General features: G+C 35.6%; 1 protein-coding gene across 3 annotated transcripts in view; it reads right to left on the bottom strand.

The window, feature by feature from the left end:
- The window catches only part of fbxl16 (F-box and leucine-rich repeat protein 16), an 82,418-nt gene that overhangs the window by 41,295 nt on the left and 20,195 nt on the right, over nt 1-20,928 (bottom strand). Inside the window, exon 1 of one of the 3 annotated variants that reach the window (XM_062037335.1) lies at nt 10,721-10,866. The exons of the other annotated variants lie outside the window; for them this stretch is intronic. Within the exon in view, the coding sequence (XP_061893319.1) occupies nt 10,721-10,743 (23 nt within the window). The 5' untranslated portion in view covers nt 10,744-10,866. Of the gene's footprint in view, nt 1-10,720; nt 10,867-20,928 lie in introns of those variants that run through there. 3 annotated transcript variants of the gene reach the window in all.

Here is a 20,928-nt window from a genome sequence, read left to right as displayed (position 1 = left end):
AAAAAGTCGATAGAAGAAAGGATCAAACAATGAAATAGAAAAATGATCAGCAATGCATAAATCAACAATTCCGTTTTCCTGTCATTGATTGATTAGAAAGGGAACTACACTGCAAAAAGTCAGTGTTCAAAAACAAGAAAAAAAATACAAAAATTAGGGGTATTTTATTTTAACTAAGCAAAATTATCTGCCAATAGAACAAGAAAATTTGGCTTGTCAAGACTTCCCAAAACAAGTCAAATTAGCTAACCTCAATGAACACAAAAATACCTTCAAATTAGTATATTCTCACTAATAACAAGTGCACTTTTCTTCGTAGAAAAAAAAATTAGACCTTTTTGCTCAATATGTTGAAAAATATTCTTAAATTAAGCAAATGCTAGTGTCATTATCTTGACATAATGATATGCACTCGGCATCACAATTTTTTTTTTTCATGCTTGAAGTAAGAAATTATTACTTTAAAAAAGTAGTTTTATACTTGTGAGTGTTGATGACACAGCTTTGCAACAGTTGATATTCTAGTTTCAAGCATGTTTTACTCAATATAGGTCATCAAATCTCAGCTACAAGCTGTAATATCTTACTGAGATCATTTAGGACCAAAACCCTTAAAACAAGTAAAACACTCTAACACAAAATCTGTTTAGTGAGAAGAATTATCTTATTAGACAGAAAATAAGCAAATATCACCCTTATTTGAGATATTTAATCTTACTTATATTTCAGTTTTTGCAGTGTACCCAAAATGTCTGTGCGCCGTTTAAACAGGCTTCGTTCTGGACAGGAGCTAGATGACTAGATTTAGGTTTAAACAGGCTTCTTTCTGGACAGGAGCTAGATGACTAGATTTAGGTTTAAACAGGCTTCTTTCTGGACAGGAGCTAGATGACTAGATTTAGGTTTAAACAGGCTTCTTTCTGGACAGGAGCTAGATGACTAGATTTAGGTTTAAACAGGCTTCTTTCTGGACAGGAGCTAGATGACTAGATTTAGGTTTAAACAGGCTTCTTTCTGGACAGGAGCTAGATGACTAGATTTAGGTTTAAACAGGCTTCTTTCTGGACAGGAGCTAGATGACTAGATTTAGGTTTAAACAGGCTTCTTTCTGGACAGGAGCTAGATGACTAGATTTAGGTTTAAACAGGCTTCTTTCTGGACAGGAGCTAGATGACTAGACTTAGGTTTAAACAGGCTTCTTTCTGGACAGGAGTTAGATGACTAGATTTAGGTTTGAACAGGCTTCTTTCTGGACAGGAGTTGGATGACTAGATTTAGGTTTGAACAGGCTTCTTTCTGGACAGGAGCTAGATGACTAGATTTAGGTTTAAACAGGCTTCTTTCTGGACAGGAGTTAGATGACTAGATTTAGGTTTAAACAGGCTTCTTTCTGGACAGGAGCTAGATGACTAGATTTAGGTTTAAACAGGCTTCTTTCTGGACAGGAGTTAGATGACGAGATTTAGGTTTAAACAGGCTTCTTTCTGGACAGGAGTTAGATGACTAGATTTAGGTTTGAACAGGCTTCTTTCTGGACAGGAGTTGGATGACTAGATTTAGGTTTAAACAGGCTTCTTTCTGGACAGGAGCTAGATGACTAGATTTAGGTTTAAACAGGCTTCTTTCTGGACAGGAGCTAGATGACTAGATTTAGGTTTAAACAGGCTTCTTTCTGGACAGGAGCTAGATGACTAGATTTAGGTTTAAACAGGCTTCTTTCTGGACAGGAGCTAGATGACTAGATTTAGGTTTAAACAGGCTTCTTTCTGGACAGGAGCTAGATGACTAGATTTAGGTTTAAACAGGCTTCTTTCTGGACAGGAGCTAGATGACTAGATTTAGGTTTAAACAGGCTTCTTTCTGGACAGGAGCTAGATGACTAGATTTAGGTTTAAACAGGCTTCTTTCTGGACAGGAGCTAGATGACTAGATTTAGGTTTAAACAGGCTTCTTTCTGGACAGGAGCTCGATGACTAGATTTAGGTTTAAACAGGCTTCTTTCTGGACAGGAGCTAGATGACTAGATTTAGGTTTAAACAGGCTTCTTTCTGGACAGGAGCTAGATGACTAGATTTAGGTTTAAACAGGCTTCTTTCTGGGCAGGAGCTAGATGACTAGATTTAGGTTTAAACAGGCTTCTTTCTGGACAGGAGCTAGATGACTAGATTTAGGTTTGAACAGGCTTCTTTCTGGACAGGAGCTAGATGCTCTGCTGAAGTGTAAATGAAGGACTGCCCATGGCCTCATCTCGCCTGTTCTCTCTGATCTCACTGTGTCAGCATCAGGAGGAGGAGGCTCTCAGGCTCCAACTGATCAGTTACGTAAGCCTCTGACTTTAGGGCTTCACATACAACAGCATCCTTTCGTCCCGCTACACTAAAACAAACGCAACATTCACACACAAAACCGTAAATATCGTCATCTTTTTATCAGCATCAACCCTTGACCGGTATGATCGTATATGACTGAGCTTTTTTTGGTTGTTTTTTTTTCTCCACTATTGCAGAACTTGTTGTCAGTCCCTAATCAGACGGCGCCTTGCTCTGCCTTAGCTGCAGCATCACCAAGTTCATCCATTACATAATGCAACAATGCTTTCAGCTAGACCGGCTGCAGCCAGCACGGGGGAAACATTTCAAAAGGCAGACATATTTCACAGCAAATAGAATGTAAAAAAAAAAATTCCTCAATTTACCCCCAACGCGTGCAAAGATACTGCAAAAACCCACACTGAGCATACAATCAAAAGAGCCCCTGTATAGTACTTCTATTAACAACACATGCAGTTTACTACCACTATTATACACACCTTTTTAACTACCTGAATGATATGTGAGTCCTATTGTGTCCCTCTAAGAACAATATACACGTTTTAATGTACTGCATGCATGATTATATTCTTCGAGACGTAATTATTGCAAGACGCACTTGATCTTGTCTAAATGTGACAGCAAAAGCTGCAATTATTTGTCATCATCTGTAATCCAATTAATTACATAACTGCTTCAGCAACTTGATTATTTTTAAATTACAATAACTAAACAGTCAGACTTGTTAACGTTAAAGACATAGCACTGTGCATATATATGTACACTGTATATATATATATATATATATATAGTATATACACTACCATTCAAAAGTTTGGGGTCACCCAAACAATTTTGTGGAATAGCCTTCATTTCTGAGAACAAGAATAGACTGTTGAGTTTCAGATGAAAGTTCTCTTTTTCTGGCCATTTTGAGCATTTCATTGACCCCACAAATGTGATGCTCCAGAAACTCAATCTGCTCAAAGAAAGGTCAGTTTTGTAGCTTCTGTAACGAGCTAAACTGTTTTCAGATGTGTGAACATGATTGCACAAGGGTTTTCTAATCATCAATTAGCCTTCTGAGCCAATGAGCAAACACATTGTACCATTAGAACACTGGAGTGATAGTTGCTGGAAATGGGCCTCTATACACCTATGTAGATATTGCACCAAAAACCAGACATTTGCAGCTAGAATAGTCATTTACCACATTAGCAATGTATAGAGTGTATTTCTTTAAAGTTAAGACTAGTTTAAAGTTATCTTCATTGAAAAGTACAGTGCTTTTCCTTCAAAAATAAGGACATTTCAATGTGACCCCAAACTTTTGAACGGTAGTGTATATATATACGTATATATGTGTATATATATACAGTATATATGTATGCTCAGCCACATGTTTTACATGACTTTTATTATGTGTGCATGTGTTTGGTAAAGACAGAGAGAAAGAAAAAAATCAAATAAAAGGGGGTCGTGGGGTTGACTGCTTCAATTTGCGATTATACGTGAGGTACGGTACGTTTTTAAATGTAAAGCACTTTGTGCTACATTGTATATGTATGAGAAGTGCTATACAAATAAAGTTTGATTTATTGATTTATAAATACGTACATACATACAAACCCCGTTTCCATATAAGTTGGGAAATGGTGTTAGATGTAAATATAAACGGAATACAATGATTTGCAAATCATTTTCAACCCATATTCAGTTGAATATGCTACAAAGACAACATATTTGATGTTCAAACTGATACACATTTTTTTTTGTTGCAAATAATCATTAACTTTAGAATTTGATGGCAGCAACACGTGACAAAGAAGTTGGGAAAGGTGGCAATAAATACTGATAAAGTTGAGGAATGCTCATCAAACACTTATTTGGAACATCCCACAGGTGAACGGGCTAATTGGGAACAGGTGGGTGCCATGATTGGGTATAAAAGTAGATTCCATGAAATGCTCAGTCATTCACAAACAAGGATGGGGCGAGGGTCACCACTTTGTCAACAAATGCGTGAGCAAATTGTTGAACAGTTTAAGAAAAACCTTTCTCAACCAGCTATTGCAAGGAATTTAGGGATTTCACCATCTACGCTCCGTAATATCATCAAAGGGTTCAGAGAATCTGGAGAAATCACTGCACGTAAGCAGCTAAGCCCGTGACCTTCGATCCCTCAGGCTGTACTGCATCAACAAGCGACATCAGTGTGTAAAGGATATCACCACATGGGCTCAGGAACACTTCAGAAACCCACTGTCAGTAACTACAGTTGGTTGCTACATCTGTAAGTGCAAGTTAAAACTCTCCTATGCAAGGCGAAAACCGTTTATCAACAACACCCAGAAACGCCGTCGGCTTCGCTGGGCCTGAGCTCATCTAAGATGGACTGATACAAAGTGGAAAAGTGTTCCGTGGTCTGACAAGTCCACATTTCAAATTGTTTTTGGAATCTGTGGACGTCGTGTCCTCCGGACCAAAGAGGAAAAGAACCATCCGGATTGTTATAGGCGCAAAGTTGAAAAGCCAGCATGTGTGATGGTATGGGGGTGTATTAGTGCCCAAGACATGGGTAACTTACACATCTGTGAAGGCGCCATTAATGCTGAAAGGTACATACAGGTTTTGGAGCAACATATGTTGCCATCCAAGCAACGTTACCATGGACGCCCCTGCTTATTTCAGCAAGACAATGCCAAGCCACGTGTTACATCAACGTGGCTTCATAGTAAAAGAGTGCGGGTACTAGACTGGCCTGCCTGTAGTCCAGACCTGTCTCCCATTGAAAATGTGTGGCGCATTATGAAGCCTAAAATAGCACAAGGGAGACCCCCGGACTGTTGAACAACTTAAGCTGTACATCAAGCAAGAATGGGAAAGAATTCCACCTGAGAAGCTTAAAAATTTGGTCTCCTCAGTTCCCAAACGTTTACTGAGTGTTGTTAAAAGGAAAGGCCATGTAGCACAGTGGTAAAAATGCTCCTGAGCCAACTTTTTTGCAATGTGTTACTGCCATTAAATTCCAAGTTAATGATTATAATTAAGTTTCTTTGCAGTCTATTCAATTGAATATAAGTTGAAAAGGATTTGCAAATCATTGTATTTTGTTTTTATTTACGAATTACACAACGTGCCAACTTCACTGGTTTTGGGTTTTGTATCTTGATACATGTAAATTGATAAACTCCTGCAGCACACCTGACGTTTTACTGTACTGTTGTAATCTATACTGTTTGGGCCATGAACGCGGAGGATGACTATTCACTCTCGTTTTAGACGTCCTGGCTGTGTCAACAGGTTTGTCTCCCCCGATGAATCACTCTCACTTAGGCTGTAAACCTCCAAGAACTGTCTATCTCTCCAAGGCCGAGTCACCGAAACAAACCTGACTTCCATGTCAGTGACAGCGAGTCAACACGGGCTGGAAAACTGAGCGATGTGAGTGACACATTTTCCATGTCTGACTTCCATAATGGAAGGAGACCAGTTCAATGACACATTCACACTCCTATCACCCACTATAGTAGTCTTGAGTGCCTTCTACTTGCCGCTAACCGGAGGATCCCTCCAAGCGTCATTGCTCACGGTCTCTATGAGTGTACGTGGAACACTGTTTTTCAACCACTGTGCCACAGTGTGAAAAAAATATAAACCTAATTAATAATTAATTGTGTAATAATATCATGAAGAAATCTCTGTTAGACGCCATAACTGGCCCTCAATTTGGTTTTTTTACAGTGTAAAAAAGATATCAACCTAATTATAAAATATTTGTGTAATAATATAAAGAAGAAATCACTGTTGGACGGCATAACTGGCCCTCTGAGTTTTTTTTACATCGTAAAAAAATATAAACCTAATTAATAAATAATTGTGTAATAATATCACTAAGAAATCCCTGTTAGATGCTATAACTGGCCCTCAATAAGTTTGTTTTACAGTGTAAAAAAATATAAACCTAATTAATAAATAATTGTGTAATAATATCAGGAAGAGATCCCTGTTAAGACGCCACAACTGGCCCTCAATTAGGTTTTTTTACAGTGTAAAAAAAATATAAACCTAATTAATAAATAATTGTGTAATAATATAAAGAAGAAATCACTGTTAGACGCCATAACTGGCCCTCAATAAATTTGTTTTACAGTGTAAAAAAATATAAACCTAATTAATAAATAATTGTGTAATATATCATGAAGAAATCACTGTTAGATGCCATAACTGGTCCTCGGTTTTTTTTACAATGTAAAAAATATATAAACCTAATAAATAATTGTGTAATAATATCATGAAGAAATCCCTGTTAGATGCCATAACTGGCAATCAATTAGGTTTTTTTTACAGTGTAAAAAAATATAAACCTAATTAATAAACAATTGTGTAATAATATCATGAAGAAATCACTATTAGACGCCATAACTGGCCCTTAATGAGTTTTTTTTACAGTGTAAAAATAATATAAACCTAATTAATAATTAATTGTGTAATAATATCATGAAGAAATTACTGTTAGACGCCATAACTGGCCCTCAATGAGTTTTTTTACAGTGTAAAAAAATATAAACCTACTTAATAAATAATTGTGTAATAATATCATGAAGAAATCACTGTTAGAAGCCATAACTGGCCCTCAATGATTTTTTTTTACAGTGTGTAAAAAATATAAACCTAATTAATAATTGTGTAATAATATCAGGAAGAAATCGCTGTTACGCGCCATACCTGGCCCTTAATGAGTTGGTTTTTTTACAGTGTAAAAAAATATAAACCTAATTAAGAATTAATTGTGTAATAATATGAAGAAATCACTCTTAGACAACATAACTGGCCCTTAATGAGTTTTTTTACAGTGTAAAAAAATATAAACCTACTTAATAAATAATTGTGTAATAATATCATGAAGAAATCACTGTTAGAAGCCATAAATGGCCCTCAATTAGTTGTTTTTTTTACAGGGGAAAAAAAAATATAAACCTAATAATTGTGTAATAATATGAAGAAATCACTCTTAGACAACATAACTGGCCCTTAATTAGTTTTTTTACAGTGTAAAAAAATAAATAAACCTAATTAATAAATAATTGTGTAATATCATGAAGAAATCACTATTAGACGCCATAACTGGCCCTAAATGAGTTTTTTTTACATCGTAAAAAAAATATAAACCTAATTAATAAATAATTGTGTAATAATATCACAAAGAAATCACTGTTAGATGCCATAACTGGCCCTCAATAAATGTGTTTTACAGTGTAAAAAAATATAAATCTAATTAATAAATAATTGTGTAATAATATCAGGAAGAAATCACTATTAGACGCCATAACTGGCCCTCAATGAGTTTTTTTACAGTGTAAAAAAATATAAACCTACTTAATAAATAATTGTGTAATAATATCATGAAGAAATCACTGTTAGAAGCCATAAATGGCCCTCAATTAGTTGTTTTTTTTACAGTGTAAAAAAAATATAAACCTAATAATTGTGTAATAATATGAAGAAATCACTGTTAGACGCCATAACTGGCCCTCAATGACTTCTTTTTTAACGGTGTAATAAAATATAAACCTAATTAATAAATAATTGTGTAATAATATCATGAAGAAATCACTATTAGACGCCATAACTGGCCCTCAATTAGTTTTTTTTTACAGTGTGTAAAAAATATAAACCTAATTAATAATTGTGTAATAATATCATGAAGAAATCACTATTAGACACCATGACTGGCCCTTAATGAGTTTTTTTTTTTACAGTGTGAAAAAAAATATAAACCTAATTAATAATTAATTGTGTAATAATATCATGAAGAAATCACTGTTAGACGCCATAACTGGCCCTAAATGAGGTTTTTTTACATCGTAAAAAAAATATAAACCTAATTAATAAATAATTGTGTAATAATATCACGAAGAAATCACTGTTAGACGCCATAACTGGCCCTCAATAAATGTGTTTTAGAGTGTAAAAAAATATAAACCTAATTAATAAATAATTGTGTAATAATATCATGAAGAAATCACTGTTAAGACGCCACAACTGGCCCTCAATTAGGTTTTTTTTACAGTGTAAAAAAAATATAAACCTAATTAACAAATAATGGTGTAATAATATAAAGAAGAAATCACTGTTAGACGCCATAACTGGCCCTCAATTAGTTTTTTTACATCGTAAAAAAAATATAATTGTAATTAATAAATAATTGTGTAATATTATCACAAAGAAATCACTGTTAGACGCCATAACTGGCCCTTAATGAGTTTGTTTTTTTACAGTGTAAAAAAATATAAACTTAATTAATAAATAATTGTGTAATATATCATGAAGAAATCACTGTTAGATGCCATAACTGGCCCTTAATGAGTTTTTTTTACAGTGTAAAAAAATAAATAAACCTAATTAATAAATAATTGTGTAATATCATGAAGAAATCTCTATTAGACGCCATAACTGGCCCTTAATGAGTTTTTTTTTACAGTGTAAAAAAATATATAAACCTAATTAATAATTGTGTAATAATATCATGAAGAAATCACTATTACACACCATAACTGGCCCTTAATGAGTTTTTTTTTACAGTGTGAAAAAAAATATAAACCTAATTAATAATTAATTGTGTAATAATATCATGAAGAAATCACTGTTAGACGCCATAACTGGCCCTCAATTAGGTTTTTTTAAAGTGTAAAAAAAATATAAACCTAATTAATAAATAATTGTGTAATAATATTATGAAGAAATCACTATTAGACACCATAACTGGCCCTTAATGAGTTTTTTTTTACAGTGTGAAAAAAAATATAAACCTAATTAATAATTAATTGTGTAATAATATCATGAAGAAATCACTGTTAGACGCCATAACTGGCCCTCAATTAGGTTTTTTTAAAGTGTAAAAAAAATATAAACCTAATTAATAAATAATTGTGTAATAATATTATGAAGAAATCACTATTAGACGCCATAACTGGCCCTCAATGATTTTTTTTTACATCGTAAAAAATATATAAGCCTAATTAATAAATAATTGTGTAAAAATATCAGGAAGAAATCTCTGTTAGACGCCATAACTGGCCCTTGATGAGGTTTTTTACATCGTTAAAAAAATATAAACCTAATTAATAAATAATTGTGTAATAATATCATGAATAAATCACTACCAGACACCATAACTGGCCCTTAATGAGTTTTTTTTACAGCGTAAAAAAAATATAAACCTAATTTAATAATTAATTGTGTAATAATATCATGAAGAAATCACTGTTAGATGCCATAACTGGCCCTCAATGAGTTTTTTTACAGCGTAAAAAAAATATAAACATAATTAATAAATAATTGTGTAATAATATCATGAAGAAATCACCGTAATACGCCATAACTGGCCCTCAATAAGTTGTTTACAGTGTGAAAAAAAATATAAACCTGATTAATAAATAATTGTGTAATAATATCAGGAAGAAATCACTGTTAAGACGCCATAACTGGCCCTCAATTAGGTTTTTTTACAGTGTAAAAAATATATAAACCTAATTATAAAACATTTGTGTAATAATATAAAGAAGAAATCACTGTTAAGACGCCATAACTGGCCCTCAATTAGGTTTTTTTACAGTGTAAAAAAAATATAAACCTAATTATAAAACATTTGTGTAATAATATAAAGAAGAAATCACTGTTAGACGCCATAACTGGCCCTCAATGAGTTTTTTTACATCGTAAAAAAAAAAAATAAACCTAATTAATAAATAATTGTGTAATAATATCACGAAGAAATCTCTGTTAGATGCCATAACTGGCCCTCAATAAATTAGTTTTACAGTGTAAAAAAATATAAACCTAATTAATAAATAATTGTGTAATAATATCATGAATAAATCACTGTTAGACACCATAACTGGCCCTCAATTAGTTTTTTTTACAGTGTAAAAAAATATATGAACCTAATTATAAAATATTTGTGTAATAATATAAAGAAGAAATCACTGTTAGACGCCATAACTGGCCCTCAATGAGTTTTTTTACAGCGTAAAAAAACTATAAGCATAATTAATAAATAATTGTGTAATAATAATGAAGAAATCCCTGTTAGATGCCATAACTGGCCCTCAATGAAAATAAGTTTGATACCCGTGCCTTTCAGGTTTGAGGACAAAACAATTCAATGTGTTTCACCCAGTTAGCAATCAGCCTTTAACTAGAGCATTTGATTATGTAACAAAGACAAATCAACTTTAGACTGTACAGCTGTCACAACAATTCCTAACACAAATGACTTTGTCCATGTGAAAGCCAGCAACTCTGATATGTAATATTCTTTGTCGTCCTGCAGCGCTAATGAGCTTTCTGGGTCATTTGTACGCGTGAAGTGCTAATGGAAAACAAAGGTGTCAAAATGTACTACGCACAGCAGTGAAGTGAAGAATAGCATGTGCTCTGCGCAGCCTCTCTTCTTGCGTCATCACAAAAAATGCAACTTAGAAAAAGGAGTCCTGATCCACCCGATCCACTCAGGAAGACGGCAAAACCATGAAAACAACAACATGTAGGCACCGAGTCGATACCTTTACTCTAAAGCAGTAAACTTCATAACAGAAAAAAGTATGAAACCAACCGACATCATAAGTGAGGTCCTTTGTGACCTCATAAGGTCTTTCGACAAGGCGCAAACAAAACAAAAACAAAACAAGTCAAATTGCGTACTTTGTATTAGTATCACTTTTGGAGCACCATTTCTATCCACCCATTTCTACACTGCAAAAAGTCAGTGTTCAAAAACGAGAGAAAAAAAAATACAAAAATTTGGGGTATTTTATTTGAACTAAGCAACATTATCTGCCAATAGAAGAAGAAAATTTGGCTTGTCAAGACTTTCCAAAACAAGTAAAATTAGCTAACCTCAATGAACCCAAAAATACCATAAAATAAGTATATTCTCACTAATAACAACTGTACTACAAACCCCGTTTCCATATGAGTTGGGAAATGGTGTTAGATGTAAATATAAACGGAATACAATGATTTGCAAATCCTTTTCAACCCATATTCAATTGAATGCACTACAAAGACAACATATTTGATGTTCAAACTCAAAACTTTTTTTTTTTGTTGCAAATAATAATTAACTTAGAATTTCATGGCTGCAACACGTGCCAAAGTAGTTGGGAAAGGGCATGTTCACCACTGTGCTACATGGCCTTTCCTTTTAACAACACTCAGTAAATGTTTGGGAACTGAGGAGACACATTTTTGAAGCTTCTCAGGTGGAATTCTTTCCCATTCTTGCTTGATGTACAGCTTAAGTTGTTCAACAGTCCGGGGGTCTCCATTGTGCTATTTTAGGCTTCATAATGCGCCACACATTTTCAATGGGAGACAGGTCTGGACTACAGGCAGGCCAGTCTAGTACCCACACTCTTTTACTATGAAGCCACGTTGATGTAACACATGGCTTGGCATTGTCTTGCTGAAATAAGCAGGGGCGTCCATGGTAACGTTGCTTGGATGGCAACATATGTTGCTCCAAAACCTGTATGTACATTTCAGCATTAATGGTGCCTTCACAGATGTGTAAGTTACCCATGTCTTGGGCACTAATACACCCCCATAACATCACACATGCTGGCTTTTACACTTTGCGCCTATAACAATCCGGATGGTTCTTTTCCTCTTTGGTCCGGAGGACACGACGTCCACAGTTTCCAAAAACAATTTGAAATGTGGACTCGTCAGACCACGGAACACTTTTCTACTTTGTATCAGTCCATCTTAGATGAGCTCAGGCCCAGCGAAGCCGACGGCGTTTCTGGGTGTTGTTGATAAACGGTTTTCGCCTCGCATAGGACAGTTTTAACTTGCACTTACAGATGTAGCGACCAACTGTAGTTACTGACAGTGGGTTTCTGCGGTGTTCCTGAGCCCATGTGGTGATATCCTTTACACACTGATGTCGCTTGTTGATGCAGTACAGCCTGAGGGATGGAAGGTCACGGGCTTAGCTGCTTACGTGCAGTGATTTCTCCAGATTCTCTGAACCCTTTGATGATATTACAGACCGTAGATGGTGAAATCCCTAAATTCCTTGCAATAGCTGGTTGTGAAAGGTTTTTCTTAAACTGTTCAACAATTTGCTCACGCATTTGTTGACAAAGTGGTGACCCTCGCCCCATCCTTGTTTGTGAATGACTGAGTATTTCATGGAATCTACTTTTATACCCAATCATGGCACCCACCTGTTCCCAATTTGCCTGTTCACCTGTGGGATGTTCCAAATAAGTGTTTGATGAGCATTCCTCAACTTTATCAGTATTTATTGCCACCTTTCCCAACTTTTTTGTCACGTGTTGCTGGCATAAAATTCTAAAGTTAATGATTATTTGCACAAAAAAAAAAGGTTTATGAGTTTGAACATCAAATATGTTGTCTTTGTAGCATATTCAACTGAATATGGGTTGAAAATGATTTGCAAATCATTGTATTCCGTTTATATTTACATCTAACACAATTTCCCAACTCATATGGAAACGGGGTTTGTAAAACACTAACATAAAATCTTCTTAGTGAGAGGAATGATCTTATCAGACAGAAAATAAGCAAATATCAGCCTTATTTGAGATATTTAATCTAACTTAGATTTTAGTTTTTGCAGTGTACTAGGACACAGGTGTCAAATCTGGACAAAATGTGTGTCAATATAGCACTATAATACGTTCCATTTTTAAAGAAAAAAAAAATTATTGCATATATTTTAAACTTTAATATTGTTATATTATCTAATCATGCAACAGACATGATTTTTTTGCAAAAAGTAAAAATATTCGCTTGTCACGCTGATTTATGGTGTCATGATCTGTGGTCTGGATCATGTTTTTGTTATTTTCTGTTAGTTTTAAGACTCCATAGTTCCTGTTTTTGTGCACCCTTGTTTTGTTTTAGTTTCCATGACGACTTATGATTTTCACCTGCCTCTTGCGTTCGGGACACACCTGTCTCTAATCAAGAGACCAGTATTTAAGCCTGCCTTTGCCTCATGCGTCATTGCTTGTGTCATGCGATTGTTTGCTTCAGGCCTTGCCAAGTTTTGATTGTTCATGCCACAGTTAGCCACTTTTTGCCCTGTCCATAGTTTATGCTAAGTGTTAGCTTTTGTTTCCTGCGCTAAGTTGTGCCTTCGCCTTGTGCGCCTTTTTCTTTGTACCTATTTGAGAGTCAAGATTAAAAATCATGTTCCTACCTTCACGCCTTGTCCGGAAAAGTCTGTTTGCATCACGGGAGAACAAACCTCGCAGTAAGCTGCGAACCCCCCCCGTTATGACATATGGTAAGTAGTCACTATTACAAGTGGCCCTCTTGAAGTACCAGTACAGTGGAAAAACAAGTTTACTTTATATGCTTAACTGTGTATCCATTAGTGTTATTTTGGTATCTGGTACCAAAATTATTTTGATACTTTTCGGGACTTTTCTAAATAAAGGGGACCACAAAAAATGGCATTATTGGCTTTATTTTAACAAAAAATCATACGGTACATTAAACATATGTTTCTTATTGCTAATTTGTCCTTAAATAAAATAGTGAACATACTAGACGACTTGTCTTTTAGTAGTAAGTAAGCAAACAAAGGCTCCTAATTAGTCTGCTGACATATGCAGTAACATATTCTGTCATTTTCCATTCTGTTATTGTGTCAACATTATAAAGGACAAGCTGTAAAAATTGATTATTAATCCACTTGTTCATTTACTGTTAATATCTGCTTACTTTCTCTTTTAACATGTTCTATCTACACTTCTGTTTAAATGTAATAATCACTTATTCTTCTGTTTGGATGCTTTACATTAGTTTTGGATGATACCACATATTTAGGTATTGATCGATACCAAGTAGTTACAGGATCATAAATTGGTCATATTCAAAGTCCTCATGTGACATATTTCCTGAGTTTATAAACATAATATAAAAAAAACGAAATAAGATGTTGTGATGCCAAAAAATATCGACGTAATCATAGTAGTATCGACTAAATACGCTCCTGTACTTGGTATCATTACAGTGGATGTCAGGTGTAGATCCACCCATGGCGTTTGTTTACATTGTGATGCCTGTGAGCTACAGTGTGTAGTGAAGCATGTTTAGCCATTCCTCGTCCTGCAGGGATGATACTTGTAAGAAACTTACTTTATTTGTCGCCATGGAGACCAGGATTAGTGATTTAGAAGTCGCTAAAACACTGCAGACTGCGGCTGGACTTTAGCCGCCATGTCTTAAAGCATCTCTTCCTGAGGGCGTTTCAGCGTTATAACTTCACCTTTGTTCGTTTCTACGCCAAAATGCGTCCATTCTCCCTTTTCTGTCTACACACTGTCTGTTTGTGAGTACTCCGTGATTTTGCGCTGCCGAACATACTCCTCTGCTTGTAAAACCGGCAATGACATGGCGCGGGGGGGGTGGACCGGTACTTTTCAGAGGCGGTATAGTGCCAATATGATTCGTTAGTATCGCGGTACTATACTAATACCGGTATACCATACAACCCTAATATCCATTAAACCATTAGTGTCAAACTCAAGGCCCGTGGGCCAAATTTGCCCCGCCAAATTATTTTATGTGGCCCGTGAAAGCCTGGAAATATAATGCGTTAATAAAATGCTGAATCTTTTCTTACTATTTGTTCTTTCCCTTTTTGACATTGAAAATCATGTACTGCATGCAATTGCATTTTTTTTTAAATTCAATATTATCAAAATCTAAATGTTGTATCCAGAAATATTTTTGTAAAAATAAAGATAAATACTGTACTTAAATATCTGCTTACTTATGATTTCAAAAGAAAGGATCAACCAAATTGTAGACTGTAAAATTGACAGTAGATTTTACGGTAGAGATGTCCGATAATATCGGCCAATAAATGCTTTAAAATGTCATGTCGGAAATTATCGGTATCGGTTTCAACCTCCCGATTTTACCGGGTTGACTCCCGAATTTCAGTGCCCCTCCCGAAAATCTCCCGGGGCAACCATTCTCCCGATTTCCACCCGGACAACATTATTGGGGGCGTGCCTTAAAGGCACTGCCTTTAGCGTCCTCTACAACCTGTCGTCACGTCCGCTTTTCCTCCATACAGACAGCGTGCCGGCCCAGTCACACTATAAATGCGGCTTTTACACACACTTAAGTGAATGCAAGGCATACTTGATCAACAGCCATACAGGTCACACTGAGGGTGGCCGTATAAACAACTTTAACACTGTTACAAATATGCGCCACACTGTGAACCCACACCAAACAAGAATGACAAACACATCTCGGGAGAACATCCGCACCGTAACACAACATAAACACAACAGCACAAATACCCAGAACCCCTTGCAGCACTAACTCTTCTGGGACGCTACAATATACACCCCCGGCTACCACCAAACCCCGCCCCCCCGCCCCAGCATCCAGCGAGGCATCACAACAAAATTAGGCATAATAATGTGTTATTTCCACGACTGTATATATCGGTATCGGTTGATATCGGAATGGGTAATTAAGAGTCGGACCATATCGGGATATCGGCAAAAAAGCCATTATCGTACATCTCTATTTTACGGTTAAATTCCGCCGATTTAGTTTTTTTTACCGTAAAATCAACTTTGGTACTGTTTTTTTTTCCATATACACACTAAAAAACAAACAAACAAAAAACATTACAAGATTTTACGGTAAAAAACAAAAACTGGCAGCTTTGTTGCTTGAATTTTACCACCAATGAGAGCTTAATGAGAGCCTCAGGATGCTGTATCCATTCTCCAACTTCAAAAAGAAACTGAAAACTTACCTATTAACCACCTATCTCTAATGCCTCATGTGGGGTAGACTACTGTTGGGTTTTGCATGGTCGAATGAATGTATGTGTGTATGTTTATGCTTGCTTTAGTATTATTATCTTGTGTTTATTATATTGTGTTGTTGTTTTTTGTTGTTGTTGTTGTTTTGCTTGCTACCATTTTTCATCATTCCATGTAATACTGTCCTCTGGACCCCCTATCAAATGCTTCTCCTAGCTTATTTGGGGGACCTTTTCACTTACCAATATCTTTAAATGATATTCACTACTATTGTAATTGCTCTATGGTATTGTGAATAAACTTGAAAACTTAAACTTAAACTAAAAACAGTGGTATTGTTTTTCCATTTCATTCCATTTTTTTCCATTTTTTTATATGCTGTAAAAAAAACTGCTTTAACTGTAAAATTCTGGTGACTGAGCTGCCAATTTTTCAATTAAAATGTTCGTATATTTTTTGCAGCTTATGTAAAAAAATATATTGTTAATGTATTTATATTAGGGATGTCCGATAATGGCTTTTTGCCGATATCCGATATTCCGATATTGTCCAACTCTTTAATTACCGATACCGATATCAACCGATACCGATATATACAGTCGTGGAATTAACACATTATTATGCCTAATTTGGACAACCAGGTATGGGGAAGATAAGGTCCTTTTTTAAAAAATTAATAAAATAAGATAAATAAATTATAAACATTTTCTTGAATAAAAAAAAAGTAAAACAATATAAAAACAGTTACATAGAAACTAGTAATTAATGAAAATGAGTAAAATTAACTGTTAAAGGTTAGTACTATTAGTGGACCAGCAGCACGCACAATCATGTGTGCTTACGGACTGTATCCCTTGCAGACTGTATTGATATATATAGTTATATTGTTAATATTAATAACTGTATCCCTTGCAGACTGTATTGATATATATAGTTATATAATGTAGGAACCAGAAATATTAATAACAGAAAGAAACAACCCTTTTGTGTGAATGAGTGTGAATGAGTGTAAATGGGGGGAGGGAGGTTTTTTGGGTTGGTGCACTAATTATAAGTGTATCTTGTGTTTTTTATGTTGATTTAATAAAAATAAAATAAATAAAAAATGTTAAAAAAAACGATACTGATAATAAAAAAACGATACCAATATTTTCCGATATTACATTTAAAGCATTTATCGGCCGATATTATCGGACATCTCTAATTTATATATATAGATACATGTATATTAGTACATTACTCATTGTTAAACGCGGCCCTCAGAGGGCAACCATAACTGGGATGTGGCCCTCAATGAAATCGAGGTTGACACCCCTGCATTAAACCATATCCAATTTACAATCTGCAAAGTATGTGAAAATACCGTCTAAACATCATAAAATGCCACAAATTTAGTCGACCATTTTGAATATTTCGCTCAGAACGTCTGCATATTCCGTAGATTGAGGGTCAGATGACGCCACTGGAGGAACGCCTCAGCACTCTGGCCGTATCATCAGGTCAGTCATACTGGAAATACGCAAAAAACTGGAAAGAGATGTGCTGTTTATCATTTACAAATGATAACAGATGACTGCCAAATGTATATGCCAATTTCAAAAGGCCACGGCCCCCTGACACCCCTTCTCAACTGTCTATGTGATGTCAAGGCTTGGTTAGCCCAGAATTTTTTAATAATGAATGAGGGAAAAACGGAAATTTCCGTTTTTGGTCCGGCCCTCACTGACTTGGGACCATTGCAAAATCATGTGCGTCCCAAAGTCACCAGCCTTGGCGTCACTATAGACAGCCATTTTAAATTTGACAAACAAGTCAATGGCGTTTTAAAATCGTGTTTTTATCATCTTCGTCTTTTAGCAAAGGTAAAACCATTTTTATCTTTTAACCTTTTTGAACAAGTCGTGCATGCTTTTATTTCAAGTGGCCTGGACTACTGCAATGCACTTTATGCTGGCATTAGCCAAAAAGCTCTCTCCCGGTTGCAGTTAGTCCAGAACGCGGCAGCACAACATTTAACAGGGGCCAGGAAACGTGAGCATATAACCCCAATTCTTCGGAGTTTGCACTGGCTCCCTGTTCATTTTAGAATTGATTTTAAATCCTTGCTGTTTGTTTTTAAAGCTTTACATGGACTGGCACCTCAGTATATCTCGGACCTCATCCAAATTTACACTCCTGCGCGCGCTCTGAGGTCCGAGAGCCAGCTCCAGCTCGTGGTGCCCAGGACCAGACTTAAAACCAGGGGAGACAGGGCCTTCTCTGTGGTCGGCCCTAAACTCTGGAACACTCTGCCCCTCCATGTTCAAACTGCTCCCACAGTGGAGTGTTTTAAGTCTCGTCTTAAGACCCACTTTTATTCTTTGGCTTTTAACACTACGTGAGTTGTGTGGTCTTCTGTCCTCTGTTGTCCTGTGTGGTTAGGGTTAGGGTTATACATTTTGATGGCTATTTTACTGTTTTAATTGGTTTTACCCTTTAAAATCGTTTTTAATCATATTTATTTTTTGTATTGTCTCTGTATTGGTTTTCTATTCATTTATTCTTTGTTTTTATTCAGTCATTGGTGTAGCATAATATTGTTTTTAATATTATTTTTAATATCGTTTTTAATATTGTTTTTAATATTGTTTTTAACATGGCTGTGCAGCACTTTGGAAACATTCTTGTTGTGTAAATGTGCTATATAAATAAAGTGGATTGGATTGATTGGATACAATCCTTACGTAAGACAAGAACACATATGCTGGGCTTTTTTTATGCATTCAAAATCGGAAATAAATAGCTAACAATTGAGTCAACAGATAGAGGGGCCTCTATTGCAGTGTTTTTCAACCTTTTTTGAGCCAAGGCACATTTTTTGCGTTGAAAAAATCCGGAAGCACACGACCGGCAGAAATCACTAAAAAACAAAACTCAGTTGACAGTAAAAAGTCGTTGTCGCAATTGGTGCATATGACTTTAAACCATAACCAAGCATGCATCACTATAGCTCTTGTCTCAAAGTAGGTGTACTGTCACCACCTGTCACATCACCCCCTGACTTATTTGGAGTTTTTTGCTGTTTTCCTGTGTGTAGTGTTTTAGTTCTTGTCTTGCGCTCTTATTTTGTTGGCTTTTTCTCTTTTTTTGGTATTTTCCTGTAGCAGTTTAATGTCTTCCTTTAAATGATATTTCCCGCATCTACTTTGTTTTAGCAATCAAAAATATTTCAGTTGTTTATCCTTCTTTGTGGGGACATTGTTGATCGTCATGTCATGTTCGGATGTACTTTGTGGACGCCGTCTTTGCTCCACAGTAAGTCTTTGCTGTCGTCCAGCATTTGGTTTCTGTTTACTTTGTAGCCAATTCAGTTTTAGTTGGGTTCTGCATAGCCTTCCCTAAGCTTCAATGCCTTTTCTTAGGGGCACTCACCTTTTGTTTATTTTTGGTTTAAGCATTGAATTTTAGAAGGAAAAAATATGTTGTCATATATTAGCCGCACCTGACTATATGCTGCAGATAAATACCGGTACATTCTGAAATGAAATATTTACATAGAAGGATTTTGTTAATGTTTATTTACAAATAAACTTAATTGTTTTCAAACGGCCATAAAATGGATTATCAAACAAAACCAAACAAAACATTTTTCTAATAAAGTTGAAGATGATTATAAGGATTCTTCCTTGTACTTTGTAAACACTTTGAGTTGGAACAGTTTCCTAAAGTGGATCATTTTAGTACATGGTTTGATTTCTTTGCTTAATCCATTCCACAATTTAGCCGTTGGCAAAGAAAAATCCATAGATTGGCCGCACCTTTGTATAAACCGCAGGGATCAAAGCTTGGGGGAAAAAAAGTAGCGTTTAATAGTCCGGGAAATACGGTAGCTAACAACACCCAATGCTAATGCGCGTGCATGTGTTATGTACGTTTGTAGTGTACGTCATTACGTCTTAGATGCCGTAAGAGGGCGGGATATACTGCGTAAAGCACTTTGAAAGGATAGCGCCCTCTAGGCATCTGTGTAAATGTTGCAAACAGCCCCTTTAGTACATCGAAGTCTCTGGACATACACAAATATGTTGACACACACACAAAGGATTCTCTCTCTCTCTGTCATCTGTCATTGCACTGAATCGCTTCTTTCTCAGAGCCATTTGTGCACAATTGTGCCAGTTTGCACATACCCTCCAAATGTGCTAAATATAGAACACGATGGGCTTGATCTACTAAAAGTTTGCCTGTATTAAACACGTGCAAACCTGATAGCACACGCAAAGCTGACGTATCAAGGTTGTGTGCAGAGGATTGCACATCAAAAGTGATATTATTATAATACCGTATATCTCATATATGGAAGAATAAACAAAAACGTCTTGCAATGTGCATTTTTTTGCATTTGGATCATTCTAGACGAAAAAATGTGCTTATAGTTTGCACACGCTGTTTAGCATGTGTTATTTGGATCTTAGTAAATTAGACCCAAACAGTTTAAAGGCCTACTGAAACTAACTACTACCGACCACGCAGTCTGATAGTTTATATATTAATGATGAAATCTTAACATTGCAACACATGCCAATACGGCCGGGTTAACTTATAAAGTGCAATTTTAAATTTCCCGCGAAACTTCCGGTTGAAAACGTCTATGTATGATGACGTATGCGCGTGACGTCAAGGGTTGAAACGGAAGTATTCGGACACCATTGGATCCAATACAAAAAGCTCTGTTTTCATCGCAAAATTCTACAGTATTCTGGACATCTGTGTTGGTGAATCTTTTGCAATTTGTTCATTAAACA

The sequence above is a fragment of the Entelurus aequoreus genome, linkage group LG25 (assembly GCF_033978785.1).
Source record: "Entelurus aequoreus isolate RoL-2023_Sb linkage group LG25, RoL_Eaeq_v1.1, whole genome shotgun sequence".
NCBI classification, from domain to species: Eukaryota; Metazoa; Chordata; class Actinopteri; order Syngnathiformes; family Syngnathidae; genus Entelurus; species Entelurus aequoreus.
Note: the sequence above shows the minus strand (reverse complement) of the source record. Positions and strands in the feature narration are given on the sequence as shown.